Source organism: Typopeltis vanoorti, chromosome 11, assembly GCF_054136105.1.
Source record: "Typopeltis vanoorti isolate ZY-2024b chromosome 11, IOZ_Tvanoo_1.0, whole genome shotgun sequence".
NCBI classification, from domain to species: Eukaryota; Metazoa; Arthropoda; class Arachnida; order Uropygi; family Thelyphonidae; genus Typopeltis; species Typopeltis vanoorti.
The window spans coordinates 46,176,121-46,203,716 of NC_143559.1; the positions used below are offsets into that span (position 1 = coordinate 46,176,121).

At 34.5% G+C, this 27,596-nt stretch overlaps 1 protein-coding gene across 1 annotated transcript; it reads left to right on the forward strand.

Moving 5' to 3' along the window:
- The first annotated feature begins 1,333 nt into the window (after positions 1-1,333).
- On the forward strand, positions 1,334-27,596 carry LOC150101508 (vitamin D 25-hydroxylase-like). Its single transcript, XM_090400632.1, has 8 exons — positions 1,334-1,693; positions 5,677-5,798; positions 14,161-14,267; positions 15,327-15,616; positions 21,002-21,117; positions 21,227-21,482; positions 26,398-26,585; positions 26,946-27,596. The coding sequence occupies exons 1-8, from the start codon at positions 1,467-1,469 to the stop codon at positions 27,122-27,124; spliced, it is 1,485 nt and encodes a 494-aa protein (XP_090256758.1). The 5' UTR covers positions 1,334-1,466; the 3' UTR covers positions 27,125-27,596.

Genomic DNA, 27,596 nt, shown 5'->3' on the forward strand with positions numbered 1-27,596 from the left:
CAAACAAAATTCTTGGAGATTTTATCAAAGTACCATGATTGTTCTGTTAGGACCTTTACAAGTTTAGCTAGATGTGTGGTAAGGAGATATGCCAGAGAATCTATCCCTTCTACCATTAAACGTAGTGCTGTGCCTATTTTATGAATTTAGACTTCGAGGAAGAGTATGAAGAGAACAAAGGGAAAGTCTGGTTTCTCTGTTAAATTCACAGGTTGTTTTTAAAAGGTTATAGGTGCGCTTTTGAAACTCTCTAGTAGGGTCATGATCCATAATACGAGTATAGTACGTTGTGGGTGTTGTCTAACTTTTTAGTCATAATCATCTGATTCAAAGATAACCGTAAAATTTCCTTCGTCTGCAGTCGAGATCAGTAAGTTAGAATTGTTTCGAAGCTTACTGAGAGCAGCTCGTTCTAAGGTGAAAGATTATCAACAGGAGGTTTCGCCTGCATTTATGACAAGTGCTGATTTGAACCAACTCAGTGATGACTTTCATAAGATAAGATAGACGTAACTCGTTCAACTTTAGCTAACAAAATGTCTTTAGGTATTTTTCTGGGGTAGACCCAGTTAACGCATTGCTGAGAACGACTAGTTTTATTGAAATAGAGCTAAAATATTGGAACTTGAGAAATCCAGTGTTTTCTTCTTCATTAGAAATTTCTTTGATTTTCAACTGATTTTTCTGTCTGTCCATAATAAGATGACTTGCAATCGCACCATAGCCGACAAATACCCGGATAAAGAAGTGGGCATAAAGAAGTGGGAAGAAAATCATGAAGAAGTGGGCAATGTCGAGGTTTCACTAATATATATATATATATATGTTTTAAAAAAGTTTTTAAAAAATTGTCTGTTTTATTTATTTATTTAAAATATCATCACTCATTTCATAAGTTATGCGTATTTGTATAACAATCTCATCTATCACAACAACGTATCGAGTAGTTAACAGTTTTTTTTTATTAAATAGTTGGGTAATTTATTATATATGCATTATTGGAAGAACAATTACCCGGATCTTTCAATCTTTATTTAGGTATAATCAGTGGTAGCTAAACGAAGTAGAAAACTGTATCGCCTTCTCATTAAAATGTTCTCGATCATTTCAAAAAGTAGTAGAAAAAAAATAATGAAAATTAAAATGAAATTTCAGAGTAAGCAATGGGATATCTTTTGATAAATTGTGTTATTCAATGGTTCAATATTTGAAACAAGTATCCTTTCTATAGAGGTTTCAGCTAATATTAATCGCGGTAATTTTTCTTTTATAAGACACTCCCATTCTCCTTATCAATGAACTTTACACTGCTGATAGCACTTGAGAACGCCTTCGAAACTTTGACAGAACTCTTTCCCACTTATATAAACGTCCTTTTTCACTTAGACTATGCACATTAAATTACCGGAGATTTTGTATTCACATTAATAAAACAGTGGATCGATCAGTGATCTATTAAAGACAAGATGGAGTTTCAACTTACATCTTTCATAGAAACACACTTGACAGCTTCTACCATAAGTGTATTCTTAACTGTTTTATGTGCATGTGTTATCTATCGCAGTCTGAGCGACAGTAGAAGGCTTCCACCTGGACCAACAGGAGTGCCATTTTTAGGATATTATCCGTTCCTTAAAAGAAATGTTCATTTGCAAGTAATGAAACTCTCAAAGAAATATGGCGATGTAATAAGGTAAGCAACGTTTTCATTTACTAACTAAAATTATAAATAACTATTTTAAGATTTCAGATTTCTAAATATTTGTGTGTGTGTGTGTGTGTGTGTGTGTCTGTATATATATATATCCATTATTCACCAAAATGGTAAACAGCTGCTAGCTTAGTGAGTTGGGCGTCTTCGTGTTATCATCCGCACAGAGAGTGTGAACAGTTTCATTCATTTCACTGACGCTGCATAAAATTAACAATTTTATATATATATATATTATAATTTTATTGAATAGAACCACCGAGATAGGATAAAAACTTTAATTAGAACACAACTAGTTTCGTCGGAATTCTTTAGGTGTACATGCTATCACGAAAAACTGGAAACCTAGCAAGATAAAAAAGGAACTTCTCATATAAGCAAGTTAGGAACAGCAATAGTCAAGTTTGTACTGGCGTCCGCGTGTCAGGTCTACATGTGGCGTTAGTGAGTGGGAACTATCTCGAGAGCGACTAAACTGGATCACTGCACTGTGTGAATCAGGTAAGCTATAACTTAAATTAGTGTTCATGTGGAGGAGTCCATAACTATTTCTTTTGATTCTAATATGCGTCTTTCTACTTCATCAGGGCACTTATGGATATTTGCAGTAAGATTCCAGTCTATCTGGTGTTGACGCTGTTCTAAATTAGAGTTGGCAGAGAAAAGGACATGACTGGAGAGGGCGCTTGCACGGGTTCTGTTGAAAGAGATATCACGTTGATGCTCTCCAAGTCGTAGTGAGACAGACTTATCGGTTTGCCCATAATACGGCTTCCCGCAACTACAGATGAGTTTATATAACTGCTGGGAACTGAAGATACTAAGATGCCTAATTGTCTCAAATTTGCTATTTTTCGATAAATAACTCATACGGACAGATATTTCCATGCCTCCTCTCATCACTTCCCTCCGCAGAAACACGGAATTATCAACACTCTGGCTCATCGGTTGCGATCTCTAATTTCAGAAGAAGAAGATCTTTAAATCGAACTTAACCACCTCAAAAGTATTTTCTTAAACAACGGCTACTCACCTGGAAGCATTTCTAACCGTCTATGGCCACGTCTCCAACCTCGGCAAAAGTAACTCGAACCCTATTGCACACATTCAATTGACTTACGTAAGTTCTCTTACAACAGAACCCGTGCAGGCTCCCTCTCCAGTCATGTCATTTTCTCTGTCAATTTAATTTCTGGTAATTTAGAAGGGCGTCAACACCAGATAGACTGGAATCTTACTACTAATACCCATAAATGCTCTCATGAGCTAGAAAGACGCATCTTAGAATCAAAAGTATTGATTCTAAGATTTTCTCACACATGAACAGTAATTTTAAGTTATAGACCTGATTCACACAACGCAGTAATTCAGTTTTGGATCTCTAGAGACAGTTCCCACTCACTAACGCCTCACGCTAGACCTGCCACGCAACTAGCGTCCGCGTGTTGTTGTTCCTAACGTGTTCATATGAGAAGTACCTTTTTTATCTATATGTGTGTGTGTGTGTGTGTTTAATAATTTTAATGACTTAAACACCGAAATAATTAAGAATAATAGTTTAATAAGGACACAACTAGTTTCGTTGGAAAGCCAAACACAAAGGTATATACAAAAAGACCGACAGAAACATTACACACTTACAACAAGAGAGCTATCAAAAACTGTAATTGAATTTGAATTGGAGTCCGTGCTTCAGTTCTAACTCCATTTATATGCTTGTGTGATCTCTCGATAACGGCAATACTGAATAGCAGAGCTATGAGAGTCTGGTAAATTGTAATACTATTCATGTGGGTAGAATCGAGGGCGATTTGTTTTGATTCCAGGATACGTCTTTCAAGTTCATCCTAATGTTTGTGAATATTAGAAGTTAGATTCCAGTCTATTTGGTGTTGGCGACCTTCATCAGAGTTTACAGAGAAAAAGACGTGACTGGCGAGGGCGATAGTTTGGATTCTATTATATGAGATTGATTTATCAGTTTCTCTGTAATACGGTTTACCACAACTACAAAATAAATTCTCCCTTAAGACCCATATTTGAAGGCATCTAAGCGCACACATAAATTTATCTAAATATCTCGCCTCTTCCTTAAAACACCTCACAGGTAAATTCTCTTCTTACATCAGGAATTCAGCTGACTTTGTTCCCAAGATCACAAACCTCAAACTGAACAAATCAGATATGATGGCAAGCTTCGTCGTAGTTTCGCTCTTTACCAATATACCAAGCCTTAAAGCCAATAAGCCTTAAAGTACAAGCCATTAGGAAAAAGAAAACCTCTTAATCGATTCAACGATGACATTTAAGGCCGGAACAGGCTATACTAGGCCTAAATCCTTGATATGCATGATAATGATGATGACCAATATACCAACCCAGGAAGTTCTCACTCTTCTCAAGGCTACTTCAGATTCGAAGACAAGATCGACAAACAAAACACCGGAACTAACCATGGGTAGTCCGCTTTCTCCGGTGTTACGAAACATGTTTCTCGAAGACTATGAAGAAAAATAAATTTTTTCGGCCACATCTGGCTCAGTTATATTGACGATGTTTCTCTTATATGGGAACAAGGCCCAGATAACCTCAAATTTTTCTTGGATCATTTAAAAAACTTTCATCACAACATAAAATTCACCTCTTAGCTAGAAGTCAACAACAGTCTTTCATTTTTAGACATAAAGCTAACCAGGAGTACTGATAATATTAAAATTTCAATCTTCAGGAAACCAACACATTCAGATAGATACCTTCACTCGTCCTCTCACCACTACCCACCTCAGAAATATGGCATTATATCCTCTTGCGCATCGGCCCAGATCCTTATTATCAGACAACGTAGAGCTCAAAATGAACTTAATTTCCTCAAAAGGACCTTTATCAATAATGGTTTCTCTTCAAAAAGTATTGTGAAACTTCTATTTCACAGTGTCAACAAACCAATGAAGATTCTACAACCCCCAGAGCTTACATTTCCTTACATTACATCAGTTCCATCTCCCCCAAACTGGCAGGAATATTAAAAAAGTTCGACATCGAAACCTGCTTTTCAACTTTACCAAAACTCCGATCTATCCTTAGTCAGCCTAAAGAAAAACATCACCATCTTCATTTTCCAGGAGTATACAGAATTGTTTGTAGTTGTGGTAAACCATATTACGGACAAACTGATAAATCAATCTTTCTCCGTCTTGAAGATCACAAAAGAGACATCTCATATAATAGAATCCGAACCAGTGTCCTCGCCAGCCACGTCTTGTTCTCTGTAAACTCTGATGAAGACCGACAACACCAAACAGATTGGAATCTAACTTCTAATATTCACAAATGTTAAGATGGACTTGAAAAACGGATCTTTGATCAAAAGAAATCACCCTCGATTCTACCCACATAATAAGTAACCTTTGTTACAATTTACCAGAATCTCATAGCTCTGATATTCAGTATTGACGTTATTGCCAGATCACATGCACGCATATAAATGGAGCTAGAACTGAAGTGCTGACTCCAGTTCAAAGTTAACTACAGTTTTTGAAAGTTCTGTTGTTGTAAGTGTTTAATGTTTCCGTTGGTCTTTATGTATATACCATTGTGTTTTGACACATGATGAAGTTGGCTTATCAACGAAACTAGTAGTGTCTTTATGAAACTTTTATTCTTAATTATCTCGGTGTTTTAAGTTATTAAAATTATTAAACATGTTCATAAACGGAGTCAATCTGCATACAAATAATATATATATATATATATATATATATAGGTATGTATTTTTTATTTTATTTATTATTTTTCCCCCATTTTATTGCTTAAGAAGCTAATGATGCATGCATCAGATAAAAAGGAAAAATTAAATTATCTTCCAATGCTTCCCTTAAAATGATCAAAATACTGAAAACAAATATGTGTTTTTATATTTAATATTAAATTTATCTTAAAAAAATAATTATAATGTTCTTTTTCAGTATAAAAATTGGCTCTTATTTAGTAGTATTCCTGAATGATTTCGAGACTATAAAAGAGGCAATGACCAAGTTCCTAGATAGGCCAAATCCATCGTTATTTAATCTTCTTCCTGGAAGCAAAAGTAAAGAAATTATCTTACCTATATGTACACTGGTTTTATTAAATTTAAAAACATAGTGTATTAAACTAACTTTAGAGTATTAATAATCTTCAGATTATTGTGAATTTCTTTGAAACATTATGAATAAATAAGGAGAGAAATATAGATTTGTAAGTGTTATAAACCTGAAATATTTGTTATAAAATTTCACCATACAAAGTATACGACATGTGTTATAGCCTACTAAATTCTAACTGGTAGAAAAATCTCTGGAAATCCCCAAATCTTAAATAAATAAACAGATTAGTAATATAAATGAAGGGAAAAAATATCGCTTCAGGTGTCAACGTTATCGGGACGTGTATCACTTATGATATTTAAAAATTAAGTTAAAATAACGAATGGAAACAAATTATGATCTACATTGTAGTTTCTTTTCCTCTCGATGATGTTTTACAGCAGTTCTATGTTTATGACTCTCTACTACAGCTTTAGCAGAATTTTGAAAGGTAAGACTGTGACTACAAACATGAGGAGTAGGATAAAAGTGGAATTTTTGCCATTCAATATCCACCATTTTTACCTGCCGCAGTCCAAATGATATGAGGATTGTCGTTTTTAGGCAAAACATAGCTCACAACATATACTAGAAAAGAGCGTTTTCTTTAATCGATGAAACGTTTCCAATGAATCCAGTCGACTACAGCTACAAAACTGTTTCGCTGACTGCTCTGCAATTTCCGTATCTGTGAACTTCTTGGAACCATCCTGAAAATGTTTCCCCATTAGACTATCCGTATAAAAATAAAATAAAATAAATAAAAAAAAAACATTCAATAATATTTTTGCTTTAATCTCACTATCCTTGATTTTAGTAAGTTCATGTAGCATTATATGTCAACTATGTTTATTTATTTAATTTTTTACCTTAGGTTCTTTTTAAGCGTCGACAAAGAAGCGAACGTTGTTAACCTGTAAAAACTACATGTAGACGGATAATTCATATTTATACGTATTATCGTAAATCCTCCGTGACGTATCAACATCTAAACACAGCGCACAAGATGACGCGAAAAAGACATTAGTTACGTGACTACTTTATACTCCTAAAACATAATTAGGAAAATGATCATGCAGAATCATAAAGAACGTGTCATCAAATGTTTTCTAAAATGACAACAGGTCGTTAATTTTTTTTTTTTATATATAAAAATATACTCATCCGAAAACACAATTAATTTAGGAACAAAGTACTTGTGGTCGGCGGTAGATGGCGTTATGTGTAGATGCAGGATTAAGAGTAGGAACGTCAGTTGTGCGGGGTGGAGTTCATTCCCGCCACGAGTAATTGTACTACTCGGTGAATAAGTCATGCAATAATAATAATAATAAGTTCTGAAGTTGAAGCTGAACTAGGGCAATACTGTAAGATCAATTAATACATGGACGATGCCTGAAATCATATACCCAGTAAGGATAACTGACTGAACATAAACTAATTGGGATTCACTTGACCATAAAACACTTAAAATAATGATACTAAATTATTACTTGCACCCACGAAGTGATTTGAATCGGTTATAGATAACCAGGAAAGATGAAGGACGTGGTCTTTTGGAAGTGCAGCAAGCAGTTGGCGAAGAAAACCAAGCGTTGAATAATTCCATCAAGGAAAGCAGAGAAAAGATGTTAATTGAAGCTTATAAAAAACATAGGGAATATAGTAGACTCATGAAAGCAGTGAAAGGGGTAAAAGGAGAGAGAAATGGCAGAATAATCAGAAGTTTGAAAATGAAAGTACTCTATGGTCAATATTTGAAAGGTATTGAAGGAACATCGCTTACCTTGGCAACGCTTTAAAAGGGCAACATCAAGAAAGTCAGGCCTGATACTTGCTGCTCAAGAACAAGCACTACCAATGAATGTTTGTAGAGCTTGTACAAACAAAATTTCGCAATTGCAAAATTGCGTGGGAATAGAGAGTTGACAAAGTTATTGAAAATGAAAATACGAAGATATTATGTTGCTTTAAAATTCTAAGAGATAGACATCTTGAACATAATATGCTACTACTGACTACATTGTTGTTGTTCGACTACATATGACTGTAGTCAAACAACCACATGTGTGGTTTGTCGATGTGTAAATACCAGGGAATAGTAGGCTAAAAGAAAAAGTCACTCAAAACATGACCAATTACAATTGAAATTGAAATTGAAAATAAAATTCAACAACCTTGGAGCAAGAAAGCAACAACAATTCAAATTGTCAATGGAGAGTTAAGAGCAATACCAAGAACATTTAGGAAACATCTCGAAAAGCTGAGCTACACATCTCGACTGCATAAAACTGCACTTTGAGAAACATTTCATATTTTTCGACGATATCTATCGATTCCTAGGACTTACGAGAAGGCCCGAATTGGAACTCATTGACTAGTCAGAGATTTCATTATTCTATTCCATGTTTCTTTCTAGTTAATCTTTGACTGTAAATTCTGTATAAATAATAATAATAATAACAATTGTATATAATAATAATAAACAGTAATAAATGAGAACAATCGCAATGTGTATTCTATCACAATTTTTTATATTGACATCAAACATGAAAGGTCACAAAACTTATAATGCCTTAGTAAGTGATAAATGGGTAATATATAGCCTGTTGGTACAATTCTTAAACAGTGGGACGTTATACTCTTTGGAAAAAGCAGTATGAGGTAGACAGTTCAAAAGTATAGAGGTGGATAGAATGAAGGAAGCTGATGAGAAGTTGTTCGGTGTGTTCGAAGCTGGACAGAGTATGGCCAGTCGCTTCTCTAATTCTTTCATAGTTAGAAGAAAGTGGAGGAATGGTATGAACCAATTCAGAGGAGCAATGTCCAAGAAATTACCTATAGAAAAGAAATAGTGCAGAAATAGAGCGTCTATGATATATAGTTCCCAAATATTGGTACTGTACTCCAAAGTTGGACAGATCTGAGACTTATAAAATGTTAGGAGTTGAGAGTGAAAAAAAGTAATGTTTACAGGGGAAAAGAACAAAAGGCGCTTTAGAGGATAAGCAGAGCCGGCACTAGGGTCTTTGCCGCCCGCAGTCAATTTATATCTAAGCGCCCCTGTAACGATCCGGGCGTGTGTGGTTCTTTTAAATTATTTGAAATTTCTTAAATAAATTTTGACAGAACAGCCACACGTTAGTTCGCTAAATGTAACGAACCGGAGGTGTTGACTAGGCAGGATGATCGTTAAAAACCCGAATATTCAAAAAATTCTAAAAGTTAAAGCAAATTCTGATAAAGACACTTTACTTTAATCGTTGAATATAATGATACAGGGATTATAGCCTTCTCGCCTACCCGAATCGCTAACAAAATTAAAACGAATTTTAATTAAAATTAAAATTTATTTCAAGTAAAGTTTAAAACATTCTTGCATTTTACAAGTTATTAAGAATTTAGTAACTTGTAATTTTTTTTTAATAATTTTTATAAGTGGAACTAACTTTTAGGAAAATAAAAGAAACTCAAGATAGATGAGAAAATAAGAAAAGAATTCAGAAATAATTAGAACATTTAATATAATTTTAAATTAAATTTAATATGTACATCCCCTTTACCCATCTACAAGGGTAAAGGGGATGCATAACACTGCAAAAATTACAGAGGAATAAAGTTGATGTCCCACACAATGAAAATCCTAGAAAGGGTTCTTGATGGAATATTGAGGAAGGAGGTGGAGATTGCAAAGGAACAATTTGGCTTCATCAACAACAGATGCTATATTTGGGTTACGGCAGATGATGGAAAAGTTTCGAGAGAAACAACGGGAGCTACATCTGGCATTTATTGATCTGGAGGAAGCATACGATATAGTGCCAAAGCAAGAAGTCTAGAGGTGTCTGAGGGAGAAAAAGGTTCCGGAGAAATATGTCAGGTTGGTGCGTGTGATGTACAGAAATGCGAAGACAAGTGTTCGGACCTGTCTGGGAGACAGACAGAAAGTTTTCAAGTAACAGTTGGCTTGCATCAAGGGTCAGTATTAAGTCCGTTTCTGTTTAACATTGTGATGGAGGTGGTGACGGAGGAGGTGAGAGAAGATGCACCTTGGACAATGTTGTATGCAGATGACATCTTGCTGTGTGCAAATTCAAGAGAAGAAGCGGGAACTAAACTGGAAAGATGGAGAAAAGTACTGGAAGAGAGGTATGAGACTGAGAAGAAGTAAGACAGAGTATATGTGTTGCAGAGTGGGCGGCGGACAGGAGATAGATCTGGAGCTGGAAAGAAATGTCATCAGGAAGGTGAAGGACTTTAGATATTTAGGTTCAACACAGTGGAAGAAGATGGAGGAGCTGAGAAGGAAGTGGGATGCAGGATACAAGCGGGTTGGAGGAACTGGAGGGTGATGGCTGGAGTGTTATGCAATAAGAGGGTACCGATCAATCTGAAAGGCAAAATCTATAGGACAGTAGTGAGGCCAGCTATGACATATGCTATAGAAACTGTGGCCCTGAGGAAAACTAACATCAGCAGGATGGAAGTAGCAGAGATAAGAATGCTTAGGTGGATGTGCGGTGTGACCAGAAAGGATCGTATGAGAAATGACTATATGAGGGGAACAGTGAAAGTTACGCTTAGGAGCGAAGATACAGGAGGAAAGGTTAAGATGGTTTGGTCATGTAATGAGGAGGGAGGACGAATATGTGGGAAGAAGGGTCATGCACATGGATTTGCAAGGAAGGAGGAAGCGTGTGCGGCCAAAGAAGAGATGGAGGAAGCTGGTAGAAGAGGACTTGAGGATGAAGAAATTGGATGTGGTGACAGCCCAAGTCAGGAGGATGTGGAGGAGACTCATCATCAACAGTGACCCCACTTAAGTGGGAGAAGCTGCAGAAGAAGAAGAAGAGGAATATAAGTATTCAAAAAAAAAACATCTTTTCAAAATAACAGAAAATAAATTAAATTACATAAATATACTTGAATTTTTTTAAATTAAAATTTTAAGGTTTTTGATTTCATATTCACAAAATTAGAAATAATGGTCTTGACGTCTACTTCCGCACAGTTATCATTTCCTATTAACGCCAAACTAACAAGCCTTTTTTGCGACCTACTTGTTCTTAAGTAGGTTTTAATCAATTTCAACTTGGAAAAGGAACGTTCACCGCTCGCTACACTAACAGGTACGGTTAATAGTATTCTTAAAGCAATTGAAAAGTTAGGGAAAAATAAATTATTGGACGCAATAAAATTAAGAATATCGAAAGGGTTTTGAATATTTAAATTATCCTTCCGAAAAATATCCCGAAAAGCACATAACTCGTCATATATAATAGTTCTATTGCATTTACGTCTTTATTGTCGCCGTCCTTCAAGAGAATCTCTGAATTGTCACAATTTTTCGTTAATCTTTATTAATTTGTAGTAATCTATACAAGAAATTGAAATTATCATAATATGTTTTTAGTTTTCAAAACGTTCTATTAACGAACACATTGCAACATCTAGAAGTGGATAAAACACATTCACTCTAAATTTATCTTCTGGTGATAGTGGCGGCGTTTCGTCGTAATGCTCGTAGTCAAATTGTTTTATCTTCTTTCGTCGTCGAACTTCCGTACCAGTTTTAAATTCTTGTTCTCCGTCCACCTCTTCACTCAGTTCTTTTGCCGTTTATAGAACTTTTTTAAAATTTGTATCTGATCGATACTCTTGTAAGAATACTTTTAAGTTTCGATAGATTCTAAAGCAAGTGTAAGTTTACATTTTTGTCTTGAAGCATTTTATTCACAGGGTTTATTCTGTTAAGTAAATCATGCCAAGTTATAAGAGAGCAAATAAATGTGTCATCCTTTATTTTAGCACATAATGTTTGTACTTCATGCTGTTTCTTTATTAAAATTTTCATTATTTAAAATTTCAAAAAGTGCATCGTAAATTTCTCCTAACTGATATCGTAGAAGGCGGATTGCATTAATTTTACTTTCCCATCGCGTTTCTGATGGCTGTTTCAATGTTAATTTTTTAGGAATTTTAAAAGGATTGCCCAACGTTTGTAAGAGAATGAAACGAAATTCTATATTTCCTGAATAATTGCAAAGAAACTAATTGTATCTGCATTCACTTTGGCTGCATCGTTAATGATTAAATTTAGAGTATGAGCAGCACATAGCACGTAAAAAGCTCAAGGATTTTTGTTCAAAAGCAAATTTTGGAGCACATATTTTTTCCATTTCATATTTGACCCGTTGTCATACCCTTGACCTCTCATGTCTTCAATGGGAATGTTCCATTTTTCCAGTTGTTCCATTATTGTTGCACATAAACCACGTCCTGTGGAATCTGATATATCTGCAAAACCTAAAAAGGTTTCTCTGATCTTGACAATTCCATTGTCACAGGAAACAAAGCGAATAATAATGGTCATTTGTTCTGTTTTACTTGCATCAGGTGTGCAGTCTAAAATTATTGAATAATATTTAGATTTTCGAATTTATAATAAAATTGTATCCCTGATTGCGTTACTTAAAGTTTCCAATATTTCATTTTGACTGTCTTCACTCAAATAGTGTACTCTATTGTTTCGTTGTAGGGCCCCTTTCAACATGATTTTCCATAACGGGATCAAACTTCGCAAACAGTTCGACTAATTTTAAAAAATTTAAAAAAATTCCTTTCATATAATTTATCAGATTCTCCGCGAAAAGCTAAATTTTGACTACCAAGGAATTTTATAATTTCAATCAAGCATTCTAAAACACTCGTCCAATGTATCTTTTCCATTTCATACATGCTTTGAGTCTGGCAATCAATAGTAGTTTTGTTTTTTAAATTTTTATCAAGTTCCTTCCATTTTAAGAAATTTTTCATGTGAGCTGAACTAGTCTCATGTCTATGCAAAGTTATACTTACATTTCTCCAATCGTTAGAACCTTCTACAAGACTACTTGATTCAGTAAGTGCGAAAAGTTTGCAACAAAAGTAAAAAACAAAATTTAAAGTTTCGGAATAAATGAGCCATGTTCTTGGCACGAGCTCCCCGTTTTCCATTTTTCTATTATAATACGTGTCTCCAAATTTACAACCATATGTATCTCTGGGATATATTATATTTTTCTTTTGAACAGGTCCCATTTCAATTAAACCAACTCGTAATTTTTCATCAATATATTCACATTCACCTGGATCTTCTAAATTTACAGAGACTAACAACATGTTAATTTCGTGGTCAACTACAACTAAATTTTCTCTTAACTATTTTTCACTTAAATCATGCGTCTTGTTATCTTGTTCAATAGTTGCAATAGTACTTTCATGCAAACTGGATGACGTGCGCGGTTCGTCAACTTTGATTTCTGATGTATAGAGTTGGTTACAATCTGCATCAGAATATTTTAATAAATTTATTAAGAGCCCAGTTTGTTTCTTAATATCTGCTTCTTTCGCAGCATGACGCTTACGATTTTGTGGACCGGATAACTTTTGTTTAATTTTTGATTTCATTTCTATTTTATGCCCACAAGAAATTATTACACAACACGACACAGAGACGAAATAATAGTCTGCACTGCGCTACTGTCAGTAGCCTGAGATGCGTACCATATGACTGGTTAACTAGCAACAAATGTTTTGTACGAAAATTCGTTTCTGTGCATAAAAACCGTTCACGTGTGCAGTAAACACAACATTCTGCAGACATTCTCGCTGCAAAATAGTAAACAGCCGGCTGATCAAAGAGGCGGCAATATACAATTTTTAAACATTTTTATTCGGCGTATCCGGCTTTATTTATTTTAATATTAATCATTCTAAGAATTTTTTCGTTTTTATTATAAAAATTTTGTTTCTTAAAAATTAACTTATGAACCATGCCCCGGCGCCGGAGCCCTCTTTGTAGCGCCGCTCGCATGCACCGCATGCTGTGCATGCCCGCTTCCGCCGGCCCTGAGGATAAGTGAATAGTAATATATTTGTGTGAGGATAAAAAACTGTACGTGACAGTCACCTCAAGAAGTGAGGGTTGATCTTGAAAGGAAAATTGGAACATTATCCAAAACGATTGTGGATATGAAATTACCTACACTACAAATTACCCATAAGAAAAATCGTTTTTTCTTGTGGGTAATAAGGTATATATATATATATATATATATATATATATAACCTGCACTAGGGATCAACCATGGAACTTTTTCAAGCTGCTTTAGACTTCCAGTAAGCAGAATTGTGGTGTCTTCTAATGTGGTAGTGAATCTGGTCTCGCATTTTGCGATTGTTATCTAATATTAACATAAAATGTGAACTTGCTTTATAAAAAATGAAATTATCACTTTTTGATTTCTGCAAAATGTTTTTTTTTTTTTTTTTTTTTTTTATCAGGTTTAGTTTCTGATAATGGCTATGAATGGCAGGAACAGAGACGGTTTGCTATCCACGTGCTCCGAGATTTAGGAGTTGGGAAAGGACAAATGGAGGAATTTATAAAGGTAAGAAGAATGATAATTATGTCAAAATTTTATATAGCTGTTTTTTTTTTTTTTTTATAAATATTGCAACTTAGCGTCTCATGAACAAAAACAGGTTTATGTTGAACGATTCTGAGATAAACTCTTCTGTAGTTGATAAATTAAGATATTACTAAGGTAATAGAAATCATATCTTAAATGAACTGCAATATTACATCAAATAAACTGTATCATCTCAGTAATATTGACAATAATTATTATTGTGATGACGACAGTTGTGTCTTCTGATTTGCCGGATGAGGAAACCAGAATTTTGCATACTAATGCACAGTCTATATCTTATCTACTGCCAAACCTGCAGTAGAACCACCGAATGATAACGAAATGTCATCCTCATTTAACCTCAGCACGTCAAGAACGCTTGCTTATGCATTACACTAGTCCTATATGTTTATTTCCTTTTTTCTCCATTCCATTTTCTAAGATATAATTTTAATTATGATTAATTTATCAAACGAGTCATTTTGTGTTATCAAATTGCCATTATATCTGTAGACATTATTTTTAAAAAATTAAATAAAATATTTCCAAGAACGTTGAAAAAAAAGAAAACTGAAATCATTAAATTTAAAAAACAACAAAAAAAATTCATCTGATGCCTTTCCGTCCCCAATGGAAGTAGAAATTGCTCGTATAGCTGTAATATACATTTGAAGAGAAGCGAGCAGCTCGTTTCCATTCTTCATTCATTCATTCAGTTATAATGCACTCATGCTATTAATGAACCGTTTTTAGGGGATTGACAGAGACAGAGAGAGGGAGGAAGACAAATTTAGTCATCTCGCGACTATAAATTCTAATACCGTTTTTTTTTTAAAAAAAACATTGTGATTCTGGTCGAATTTTTGAAATGGTTGTTAAACATTTTGACATGTGATATGCTATTCATTGTAACGTACCGACTATTTTTTTGTAAACTTATCAAAACGATGAAAATATTTTATTAAATCATATATTCATAATATGATATTTCTTAATGTATAGCATATAGACGAACGTCATATTTTCTTTCTCTTACAGGATGAGGTATGCGCATTTATTAAAGTCGTCGAAAGTTTTGATGGAAAACCATGTGACCTGAAAAGTCACCTTTTTCGCAGTGCTGCCAACACCATCACCACTCTGACATTTGGAAGACACATAGATGACGATCTCATGAAAGTGATCTACGCACAGTTTGCAGTGGATAACAAAGATTTCTCAATGTTTGATGCACCGATCTTTATTACATGGTTGAGGACCGTTTTCCTCAAATTGATGAGCCGCATGGAAATCGTTAAAAATTATTATAAACTTCTAAAATATATAGAGTAAGCATTTTTAGTAATTAAAGAAATGTCATTTTGTTCGTCTATTTATTTTTTTTACTAAAATATCATTCTCAGTTTCCTTTTAATTATTTTAATTATTTTTATTACCTGAGACCTCCAGGGAATTAAGGACTCATCGAAAGACTATAAATCACCCAAAACCAGCTGTAACTTCCCTTAAATTTATTCACATTAAAAGCACTTGCTTCCCCTAAAGGGTTTTCTCTACGTGAGAAAAACCTAACATTTATCCCTTTCTTGACTACGAACAAACTTAACTTCAATAACTGTCCCAGTATTCTCTCCCCAGCTTTAATATAACGACAAATTTCATCAGACATTATCCTAAATCACCCATTTAAAAGTTTATAGACCTCTATGATATCACCTGTCTTTCTCCTGTTAATCAGAGAGCATGTAATCTTAATGCATGCAATCTGTACTCATAATCTAAACCCTTTCCACCGCTTCTTTATCGCTATGGAACCCCGGAAGACGAGATCTGCTTACAATAATCTATGTGTGGTCTTATCAAACTTTATAAAGAGGCAAAATAACTTACTTATTCTTATATATGAAGGTTCGCTTCAACGCAGTTATAATCAGATTTGTATTTGAAATGTTCGCTATGTGACTTTTGATCTTCAGATTCCCATTCACCATTATGTCAAGATACCTAGACTCATTAGTTTCTTGAATCTTAACACCGCTAATATAATATTCCGCTAGAAAAGTCATGATGTCAAAGTGCATAACTTTACACTTACTATCATTAAACTGATTGCCATTTTCGTTTTCCCAACCTACCAGCCTATTCAAATTGTTTTATAAGTGCTAAATAACAGTAGAATCCTTCATTGCCCTGTCTCTTCGCATAATTGGAATCTCACATCCATCATTAACCCATCCTGGTTTCGTGAATGTATAAATTGATCAACAATGGCTCTAAGACTGAATCTTGAAGCACACCATTGGTCACCTTAGATCTTACAGATTCACACCAACCACATACCATTTTTAATGCATGTCTGTCAACCGTCCACTTATCCAAGTCAAAAGTTTATATTCTAATTCCATACTGTACAGTTTATGCAACAGCCTATCGTGTGGTATCATATCAAATGCCTTAGAATAATCCAATATTAATCTTTTATATTCATTCTCTTTATCCAAATCGGCTGTAACATTGTGATAAAATATGAACAAATTGCTAAAACATGTTAAAACACATAGTTTAAACAATTGATAAACAATTAGGATTGTTTATCAATTGTTTCAAGTACGTGTTAATCAGCTGGTCTTGTATGCACATAATGTAGTTCGCGCTCCCGGAAAATTGGTTTTTCATCTCTCAACACAGCTTGAGAATACATGCAATTATTATCACAAAAAAGGTTTTGTAGCATCAGAGCCTTTATTTTTTCTTGCATAACTACAACCGCATCAATTTCAGGTTAATTTCTGTTGTCCGTCGATTTCACACATTCTCTATATGTTTTGTAGGAGAACTATAGAAGAAAAGTTCCCAATTTCAGTATCAGATTGAATCTCTCTCTCTTGGGTATTTTCGAGAACTGTAGAAATTCTCACCCTGGACAGTCTACTGAAACTTTCCTAAAAGTAACTTTAAAAAATTTATATTATATGACACCAGTCATTTCTTATTTGTTCTTCCTCTGGTTACCTCTAGCGAAATGCTATTTTTCTGAAACTAAATATATAAGAGTTCTCGAACATAGTGTTAAATCCTGAATGAAAAACTTTATTAAAGAAATAATTCATTCAGGATTTAAGAAGTCAGAAAAATCAGCTGAAAGAAAAAAACTTGTACTCGAGCAGAAGAATTAAAGTACTAACTGTAAATGGAAATAGAATTACCTCATTTTAGTAGAATTGTAAGACCATGTAATGAACTTCGTGTACAAATTAGTATTATATGAATGCATCATGTATACAATGAATGGATAAATTAGATGTAAACAATAGTCCAAAGGTCATGGGCGAGCTTGAGGCATTGGCAATCTCAGAAAGCGACGCACATTCGTTTCCCGGAAGACACCGCGAGAAATCTTGCGATGTACCGAAGTTGCTGTGAATGAAGAAAGTAGCAGGCGGGAAAAGATAGCAAAAAAAAAAGTTAAAAGGGCGCTATCGTGGAAGTAACAGGGTGCTAAAAGGGGGAAAGTGAAGGGAGAATAAAAAGGGTTTGCACCCATTTCTCAAAGCTTTTTTTCGCCTGTTTTCCTGGATGATGATTTGACTTCTTTCGTGGATTGGTGGTTCCTGATGGTGTTTCGTGGCGATAGTTCGATATCGGAGGGTGCGCATTTCCCTTCGATGTCTGAACTTCTACCGGTACTAAAGCGTGAGATGTCGGCACATACTGCCTTCGCTGAAAGTAACAACGGAATACTATCGCGGACGTACATTATAAACCGGCAGCTAGGATTGAGGATGGCCCGAAAATGATCGAGAAAAAGACGACGGAAACTGATGACCATAGTGATCCATCACGTGGACGCAGGCTTATGGAAGATTCCAAAGGTAATCCAAACAAAGAAGGAGAGTTCAGATGGACCTGGAGACCCTGCCCCAAGAAATGGTAAAGTACAGATTTTGCTGTATAATTATCCAGTCGCTAAAAGGAAAAGATCATTGTAGTGTATTAATCGAGTATGAACAGTATTTAAGAACTTTAAGTGATTATTGAGCAGTGGCTAATGTCCATAAGACAAATTGTTAGGAATGATTATAGATGATTGTGTCTAGTTTAATATGCAGGACTAACACCGTAGGTAGAATATTGATTAGAAGAGTAGAATGTGTATATTATATGTTAAATCTCTAACTCAAGAGAAGGATTTATTGTTCATACGTGTGAGTATTAATCAGTTTGATAAAATTTGATTTAGCATGTCATCGAACTAACTGAAAGTGTATATTATGTCTTTAGATTCCAATAAATGTTTTTTCTTTTATACCTGAGTTTTGCCTGTGATATGAAGCAAAACTACCACTCATTAATTTGAACCATAGTGGGGGGGATTGTAAGAAAGGTACATATTGTTATAGAGGTTACTACTGCAAACCAGAATTTACTTAGCCACAGTAGAGCATTTGATTTATGAGTATAAGCACTAAATTTATTCACCTATGTGCACAAAATGTCTGAATAAGAGTCCCCTCTATTCTAAGATATTGGCTGGTGCAGCTTTAAAAAATAAATTTGTCAATATCTGAAGAGGAGACGTACCCAGAAAGAAATTAGAGGACCTGTTTATTTTAGCAAGGATAACCTTTAACAGTCAGGGGTACGCACGTGAGTAAAATTAGGAATCGGCCACATATATAGAATTTGCTTTCCTTATAGAATGAACACGTAAGAAGTGATACAAATATTAGAGTCAAGGAAATTAATGTAAGGCTTGTAGTTAAAGTAGAGAGGTTAAAAGAAATAAGGGAAGAAAATAATATTTTAGGAAGAGCAAAGACATAAAAATGGCAAAAATTGTGTTCGAAGACAAGGTAGGATATAACAATGGTAAGTAAAGATGATATAATTTTGAACATTACTTGCACAAAAAAAATTAAACTGAACTGTCATATAGAATAGAAGTAAGCAATGTGATAGTTATTGGCTGGGTGAATTGAGAACTTCTCAATCCATAAAAATGTCTAATGAAAGGACCGCTCTTTAGTAAGATCACAGTGCTTGAAGATGGGGCCTCAAGACGGAGCCCTCCATTCGATATTTCGTATTCGAGAAGAATCTCACAGATCACTAACGATATTGCAAGTTTTCACCCTTCAATTATAATAATTAGATATACTGAAAATTTCTTCGTTTAAGTAGAATAATCATTGAAGAGGTTGATTTTAATAATATGGTAGATTCTTATAATTTACTGCATCATAAATGCGGAACAAATCGATATCATCCGAATTAAAATCAGGAAAATGCTACAGGAAATGAATCAAACCAAAATGTTTTGTTGTTTCTGTTTTAGGTATTTAACCATGGAATGAAGTTGATTATTATCATTGGAACACACGAAATTAATATTTAACTTAATTGTCCAGTTATATAACGAAAAATCAATATGTAATTATTTGATGTGCATAAACATACTTAACTGACATCTTATGTTGTTCAAATGAACTTCTAATGATTGACTTTGAAACGGACACAGATCAGCACAGAAGAAAACTAGGTGATTATTTTATCAGTGAAATAATGAAACAGGTGGCAGCTTAGATGAACAAATTAGCGCAATTATTAGAAAGGCTGTAAGGGTAGATGTGTTAGTCTTGATTTTAACCTTTAGCCTATGTAGCTCTCCCCTATCTCGTCTGCGCAGAGACCTTCCCCCACTCTCGCATGACACTTAGTCTGGCTTTCACTGTCAAAAACGACACTCCAAGGAAAAAGTGAGGTAGAAGAAGAAGAAGAAATAATATGATATGTTTACATATTGTACTATAAGCTTAGATATCTTTGGGGCATTAAACTTAAAACTTTTAAAATCACACTCACTGAACTACTGCTGCATGATCTAAGAGTGTGATTTTTGAAAGTTTTAAGTTTAATGCCCCAAAGATATCAAAGTTTATAGTACAATATGTAAGCATATAATTTCTTCTTCTTCTTCCTCTTCTACCTCCTTTTCCCCACTTTTACCTTGCGATGTCGAGGGTTTTCTATTCATTTAACTGCAACCCTCCTCAAAGATAAGGTGGTTAGCATTATGTCTCCCAGTTTAACATATGTCTGTAGAGGCGTGGATTTCTCAAGGCCGGTTTGCTTGCTTGCCGGATAAAAACCCCCCAGATAAACTGGGGAGAAAAACCCTGCAGTCCACGTCCGGCTAACTTGGCTATGTCTACAAAGATTCTAAGTTCATCACGTCAGCGAAGGAATCGAACCCAGGACACCCCTTTCGCAGGCATATGGTTGAGAGGCGCTTAGCTACTCGGACGCATATCGTTCCTTAAACACTATATTTTCAGTTGAATAAAAATGCAAATTCTCATTTACAAAAAACCTGGGAGCTTATAAATGTAAAGCATATCATGTTTTTTTTTCGAAAATGACCCCATTCTTGATTAGACCAATATATTTGCTGATCAAACAATATCATGACACACACACACACACACACACACACACACACACACACACACACACACACACACACACACACACACACACACACACACACACACACACACACACACACACACACACACACACACACACACACACACACACACACACACACACACACACACACACACACACACAAATATTCCTAAAATTACTATCATTTGCTGATGATTAAATATTTGAAGGTAACTGTATGTTTTGTTTAATTTTATTTTTTATAGAAATAAAAGCGAATATGTTCGAAAGAATATCGATCCGAACAATATCAACAGTTACCTAGAAAGATTTTTGCTAGAAATGAATTCCCGAAAAAATGACCCGAAAAGTTCTTTTAGTGGTGAGTATTTCGTGAAACGTCATCCAAACAAGGGCGCTTGTTTTATTTTATTTTATTTTGATATTATTGTTTTTTATAGACATATAGAGGTATGTATGTTTTTTCTTAGATGTCATGTTGCAGGGAAATATAACTTCCTTATATGGTGCCGGGACAGAAACGACCACGGTTTCGATTATATGGATACTTTTAACGATGGCAGCATATCCTCATGTTCAGAAACGCGTCCACGATGAAATAGATGATATTATCGGCAGGGAAAGGATGCCATCATGGGAAGATCGCCTTCGTCTTCCTTATACGCAAGCCACGCTACTAGAAGTCTCCAGGTCGCAGAGCACAGTTCCGTTGAATGTGCATAGAGTGTAAGTATTTAATGTTAAAGTTTTAAATATTAGTTTAGGAATGGTCCAGTTATGTTTACACTGTTAAATTAATATTCAAGATTATCCGCTTAACAGAACGACAGTGTAAAAGTGTAACGATTGTGGTGCGGGACGCATGAATATCGGATTATGTATAATTAACATCTGTGTTTTGATGCTGTTCATTATAAATGAATTTTGGTAGAAGTAAATTGTGATTAGGTTTAGGTCTTGTTGTGCTTTGAAGAGAGCGGTATTGATGGTTGTTTGGATCCCTAGTAGCGCTGTGTCGTCTGCGTATTGGAATATTTGATTCGTGTGGCCAGTTTGTGAACATCATTAATATGTTGAACAGAGCAGGTGATAATATGGCGCATTTGGGACACTGTGCTTTATTTGTATACCCTGGATGTAATGTGTGCCTAATTTTGTTACATGTGTTTGAAAGATATTTCCTGACCCAGGAAATATACCAGGTGTGCAGTGTTCTTGTTATTCCGGTTGAGTATATTTTGGTCTGCAGAATATCATGTTCAAGGTTATCAAAAGCGTTAGTTAAATTAAGAGGTATAAGGACAGCAAAGGAGTTTTTATCGAGGGCGTTGTTTATGGAATCGGCGTTATCTTCTAAAAACGTGATGGTGCTTTTTGTTTTCCGTAAGGCGTATTAGTTTCGTGAGATAATATTGTACTTCTACAAATAGTTCTGCAGTCTAGTATGTTATTTTTTCAAGAATTTTGGAGATCATTGATAGGTTAGCTGTTGGTCTGTAGTTCTGTGTATCATTTTTGCCATGCTTCTAAATTGGCCTAATTCTTGCAGTTTTAAATGTTGTAGAATAATACTAGTGTCGAGAAGTATGTTCGTGAGTCTTAAAAATATAGGCTCTATTTTTTCAAAGTGTGGGTAAGTGTCTGTGAGTTCTATTTTGTCTATTCCTGGGTGGTCTTTGGTTTTAGCTGTAAGAGTGCTTACATCATTTCCAGTTTTGTTACTGGTGGAAAATAGATCGTTTGCTGTTGAATGTGTGTTGGTAAGCTTTTGCTGATCGTTGGTAGATTATCTTTTTTGAGTTTTGTTATATTGTTTGTGTGCGTGTAACTGAGTGAGTAGACTAGTTCCTTTTGGTTCATATCCTGAACGAAACGTTTTGCGATAAATTCTTGTGCCGAAATTTTTTTCGAGTTAGTAATTCGGTAAGTGTAGCCCATGTTTGATTCATATTGTTATTTTATCCGTGAATTTTAAAAAGTAGTCGAATTTTTCTTGTTAGTTGATTTCTTGCTTTTTTGCGTACGGTGTATACATGAGTGTACCAAATGACTTGCCTGGTGTTTTCCATAGATATTCTTTTACTGTAATATTATTTAGAACGTTTGACTCCTCATTTGCGTGGGTTTTGTTGCTTTTTTATATATTTATTGGAACTTTAGTTATAATTTCTCTTATAAAGTTACAGGCTAAATTGTTTTGAGTACGTAATTCCAGCCTGTATTTTTTAAAAGGTTGTCGACAATGCACCTTAATATGATGGAATTTTGTTGTATTTTGAGGTGTTGGGAGATGTTATAAAATGAAGCTGAAACAAACTAGTGATGATCGATTTTGGTGTAAATTACTGATGAGGTATATATATTGATGAGAGCCCTTATAGTTATATGGTCAATGCATCATTGTGTTAGTGAATTGTTGAGTATTTCTCTTGTAGGGGAGTTTGTGATAGGGTTTATGTTGTACTGACTTAGTATATCAAGGTATGTGTTAGTGGTTGAAGGAGCGTGGTCAAGAGTATTTACGATAATATCTCCTATCAGAATGAGCCAATGTGTTGTACGGGGTTCCATGCCACTTCTCCATGCTTTTAATTCTTCTGCATATTATGTTTATCGTGTAACTGACGCTATGCTTGTCGTTATTTCCAAAATTTGTCTTTCCAAATGTTCGAATCGTGTTTCCTTTACCGTCAAGGTGTATTTATCTTTGATAAATACAATGATACCGCCACCTCTTTCATTAGACTTATATAAGATGTCAAACTGGTCTGGTGGTTATAAATGTAAGTATAGGTTTCTACTTCATTTATTGCATCTTCGGTCAGGATTAGTACGTTTCTGTTCGTTATGGTGTAGATGAGCAGAGTTATCAATGCACATCGGTATTTCTGTACATGTAAGAGGTAAAGGTATTACATGCAATACCTGTACATGGACAGGTATTTGTGGAAGTGTTGTCTGTCTACTTCTTCAGAGAGCAAAAGATTTTGAAATTTATATTTTGTGACAGGATATGTTGGCCTAGATTTGACATCTCCATGTTAGAACTATTTATAAATAATTTTAAGTATTGCTCTTAAAATTACGTCGGATTCTCTTGCAACTATATATCGAGTGTTTTCGTTCAGTCTGATAAGCATCTGTGAATCTTAGTCAACAGAAACTTGTAGTTTTTTCTATTTTAGTTTACCTTGCCTAGTATTGAAATTTTTTTAAAGTATTGGGAGTAAAATGTTAGGATATATTGATGAAAATTGCGAGTTTCTTGTCAGTTAAGATAGACGTTTTCGGCCTTGTTTCCTTGCTTGCTGCTAGAATGCGGTCTCTCAGACTTTGCTGGCAAAACGAGCGATGATTTCTGGCGGTGACTTTAATTTGTGCTTCTCAATAACCAGAGGTGCTGTTCGTGGATTTGACAGGAATGCCGATGTTGGTGCCAATCAGTTGTACTACAGAGCTTAACCTTCTTTCTTTTCTTTTGGTCTTCCCTCCATTTGAAGTTCTTTTTATCATTCTTTTTATGATAAGCTGGATTTGGCACTTGAAGTGATTTACCCAAGAAGGAGGAAATATTATTATACTATACATAATGATCGTACTCCTCGAATTTTTTGTTAATTTGTTCCATTTGAGTATTAAGAAAGTCTGTAATAATGAGCATGAATGAATCTAAGTTGTCATCTTACGATCATTGCTTTTGATTGGTGTCTGCTCTTTGTTTTTCATTTGCTAACGGCATTGTGGATGGCGGTTTTCGGCACGTTCCGGAGCTCTTTTGCTTTCCGAGATCCTGTAGCACTGGTAATGTAGTCTTCAACCACAGTCAGAGGAATGTGGCAAGTTCTTTCGTTGTTTAACGTCTTATTGGGCCTGATACAAAACATTGTGCTTGGTGACCAGGAAATCTGGGTGACCTTTGGACTTCCTTACCTTGAGCAACTGCAGTGGATGCATCCTTTGTTCTTCGCTCGCTCGCGACTACAGTCCATTCTGTCTTCGAATTTCAGCACATATAATTTGGATTCTTCTTAGCCTATTTCAAAAAATTAAAGATGGTGGTCATAAAATAACTTCCCTTCTTTGGAGGCATCTGTAGCTAAAACCAATAAACGGAATGAGACGAAATTTTATATTGAGACTTTGAAGGCATGGAGAGATGATATCCGCGAAAAAAAAATAGTACCAAAAGTCGCCGATATGGGAAATTTTGGTGCTGGCGGAGCAGAAAACAAGGATAATTACATTAAAGGCAGATATAGAAATGGAATAAGGCAAGGTAGGACGCATGACTGACGAATTGAGCACAATTCATCAGTTATTCGAATAACTGCTGAAAGTTGCCAATCCCTTTTTAAGTAGAATTGGTGGCGCTGCTGTCACTTACGCACAGTAAAATTTGCAGAATCCTTTTTACCTGCTTTTACTGCAAATATTTGACCTACGTTCGGCTCCGCCAGCGTCAAAATTTCTCCTATCGGCGACTTTTGGGATTAATATTTTTTTCGCGGAATTCATCTCCTCATGCCTTCAAAAGTCTCAATATAAATTTGGTCTCATTCCGTTTATTGGTTTTAGCCAGATGCCTCTAAAGAGAGAAAGTTATTTTATGGCCACCCTGTATATCAGTATATTCATTGTGACAAGTAAAATTACCTCACAACACTTTTAAATTAAAATTCATAATTAAAACCACTTTAAAACTACAAAAACTGTAGCAGCGATATCAGCCTGCACACATTGGTATTTCTACAGAGCATAAAATGAACACTGCATGCATCTGCTAAAGTAAACAGAATCAGAATGATAGGCACCTAAATATCAGAAAATTCAGAAAATCAGATGAGATCGAGTAAATGACGAATAAATAACAAGCAAAGTGAGTAAGGGTTGCATGCAAAAATAAAGAAATATGAACTTGATGCAACATCAAAATTTCAGTGCAATTTGATAATTTGATAATTTTTGTTGGTCTTAAAATATATGCCAAAATATAATACAACTAGAAGGACAATCGTGACGTTAAATTTCATTAATAAGGACACTAACGAATTCTGTGAAATTCATCGATAAACCAAACCTATTCAATCAGAAGGATGAAGTTGCTATACTGTACTTTTTGATGAAGAGACAGCTGCAGGATATTCACATGTAAGAACAATAAACACGTACCCACAGTAATGTTTACTTTATAAATTAAAAAGAAAATACAAATTCATCGTATTGGGAAGCATCATTATTTACAAAACAGGAAAACGAACAAAAAACTTAAAACTTTAAATCGATTAATTTATTGAAATATATGCAGTGCGAAATATCTTTTTCTCCTTTCTTTCTTTCTTTTAATCACTATTTATATTTACATATCTCTTTATCTTCCGTACTTTTTCTAACATTTTATAACACCACATACCAATATTAAACAATTAATAATACAAACTCTGGTGATTTTTGAAAAACAAGTAACTTTCGCTTTGTATTTTTTTTTGGATACATAATATTCATTTTTATACAGTTTATATCTGCTACTTGTAGTAAAACAACTATTGTTCTTTAAAATAAATATATACTTTCAAAGAAATATATGCAGATACCGTAACTAAACCTGTAATAAATAACTATGTAACCGATTACATATTCTTAGTGCCTCAGAAGACTCTGTTATCGGCAATTATGACATTCCGAAAGGGACAATAATAGTCGCCAATTTTTGGGCTGTGCACCATGATCCAAAGTACTGGGAAAATCCAGATAGCTTTATTCCAGAAAGATTTTTATCATCAGATGGAAAAATAGTAAAGAAGCCAGAATATCTCATTCCCTTCTCTCTGGGTAAGTTACTGCTATTAGTACAGTGATAGAAGATTTGAAAGTGATTTTAGTTTCTAGACATTACAGTTACGTGCATATCTAATTTTTTCAGATTACTAGAGAATCCGCAGTTTTTCCTGAAATGATGCAATAATATACTGATGAACACTTAGAATTAGTTCACTTACTGAGATATTCATTCATTCTCTGTCAACGAGATGCTTGAATATTATTCTCATCTCATAATTATAAAACTGCATTAATGCATTGTACTCAGTCAATCGACTTATATTAAATCATGTATTACTATTATTTTACTTAATTATACTTAGAGAGAATTCACATATTATGATTACAGAAAACGATTATTTATTTTTAAAGGGAAGCGTTCCTGTATAGGAGAGAATATGGGATTAGTTTCAATTTTCCTGTATACTACAAGAATTCTACAACAGTTCGAAGTTACGTTACCAGAGGGAGCATCCGTCGATTTCGAAGGACATCTTACAGTATCTTTGCATGCAAAAAACCAAAATCTTTGTTTTATAAAGCGAAGATGACTTTTAATAACCAGTGTTTAAATTGCGGCTAATGTTTCTCATTTTATCATTACGTACCAGTGAAAGGCTTAAATGTTTCTGCAAAGTATTCAATAAAGAAATTTCATCGAAGTGTAATGTATGTTTGTTGTCAAATTGTTCTCAATATACGAAAAAAGCGGACGAAAGGACATCGGAAATTTGTTTTTTTAAAGGTTGCCAATAGGTACTTTTAGAGACTAGTCGCTGAAAAGAAAAAGGGTAACAGATATGTTGTGGTCATATTTAATTCGGATATTGATAGAAACCAATCAACTGTTAATATATTAACAGAGTATGATTTTTGTTTCGATTTGTAAAGAAATAAATAATCTAAAGAAATGAAACTATGTTTATTAGCAAACTGAATATTTGTTTATTTACGTGGATTTTATTTGCCACGAAACATTTGTAATGACATTAATGAAGCCAAATAAAAATTTAAAACATTGAA

What these genes read in the sequence shown, in the direction of transcription:
- LOC150101508 (XM_090400632.1), top strand. Translation starts at nt 1,467, where the DNA reads ATGGAGTTTCAACTTACATCTTTCATAGAAACACACTTGACAGCTTCT. An exon ending in TCTTCTTCCTGGAAGCAAAA is followed by an intron (nt 5,799 to 14,160) that starts GTAAAGAAATTA and finishes TTTTTTTATCAG; the next exon opens with GTTTAGTTTCTGATAATGGC. An exon ending in AAATGGAGGAATTTATAAAG is followed by an intron (nt 14,268 to 15,326) that starts GTAAGAAGAATG and finishes TTTCTCTTACAG; the next exon opens with GATGAGGTATGCGCATTTAT.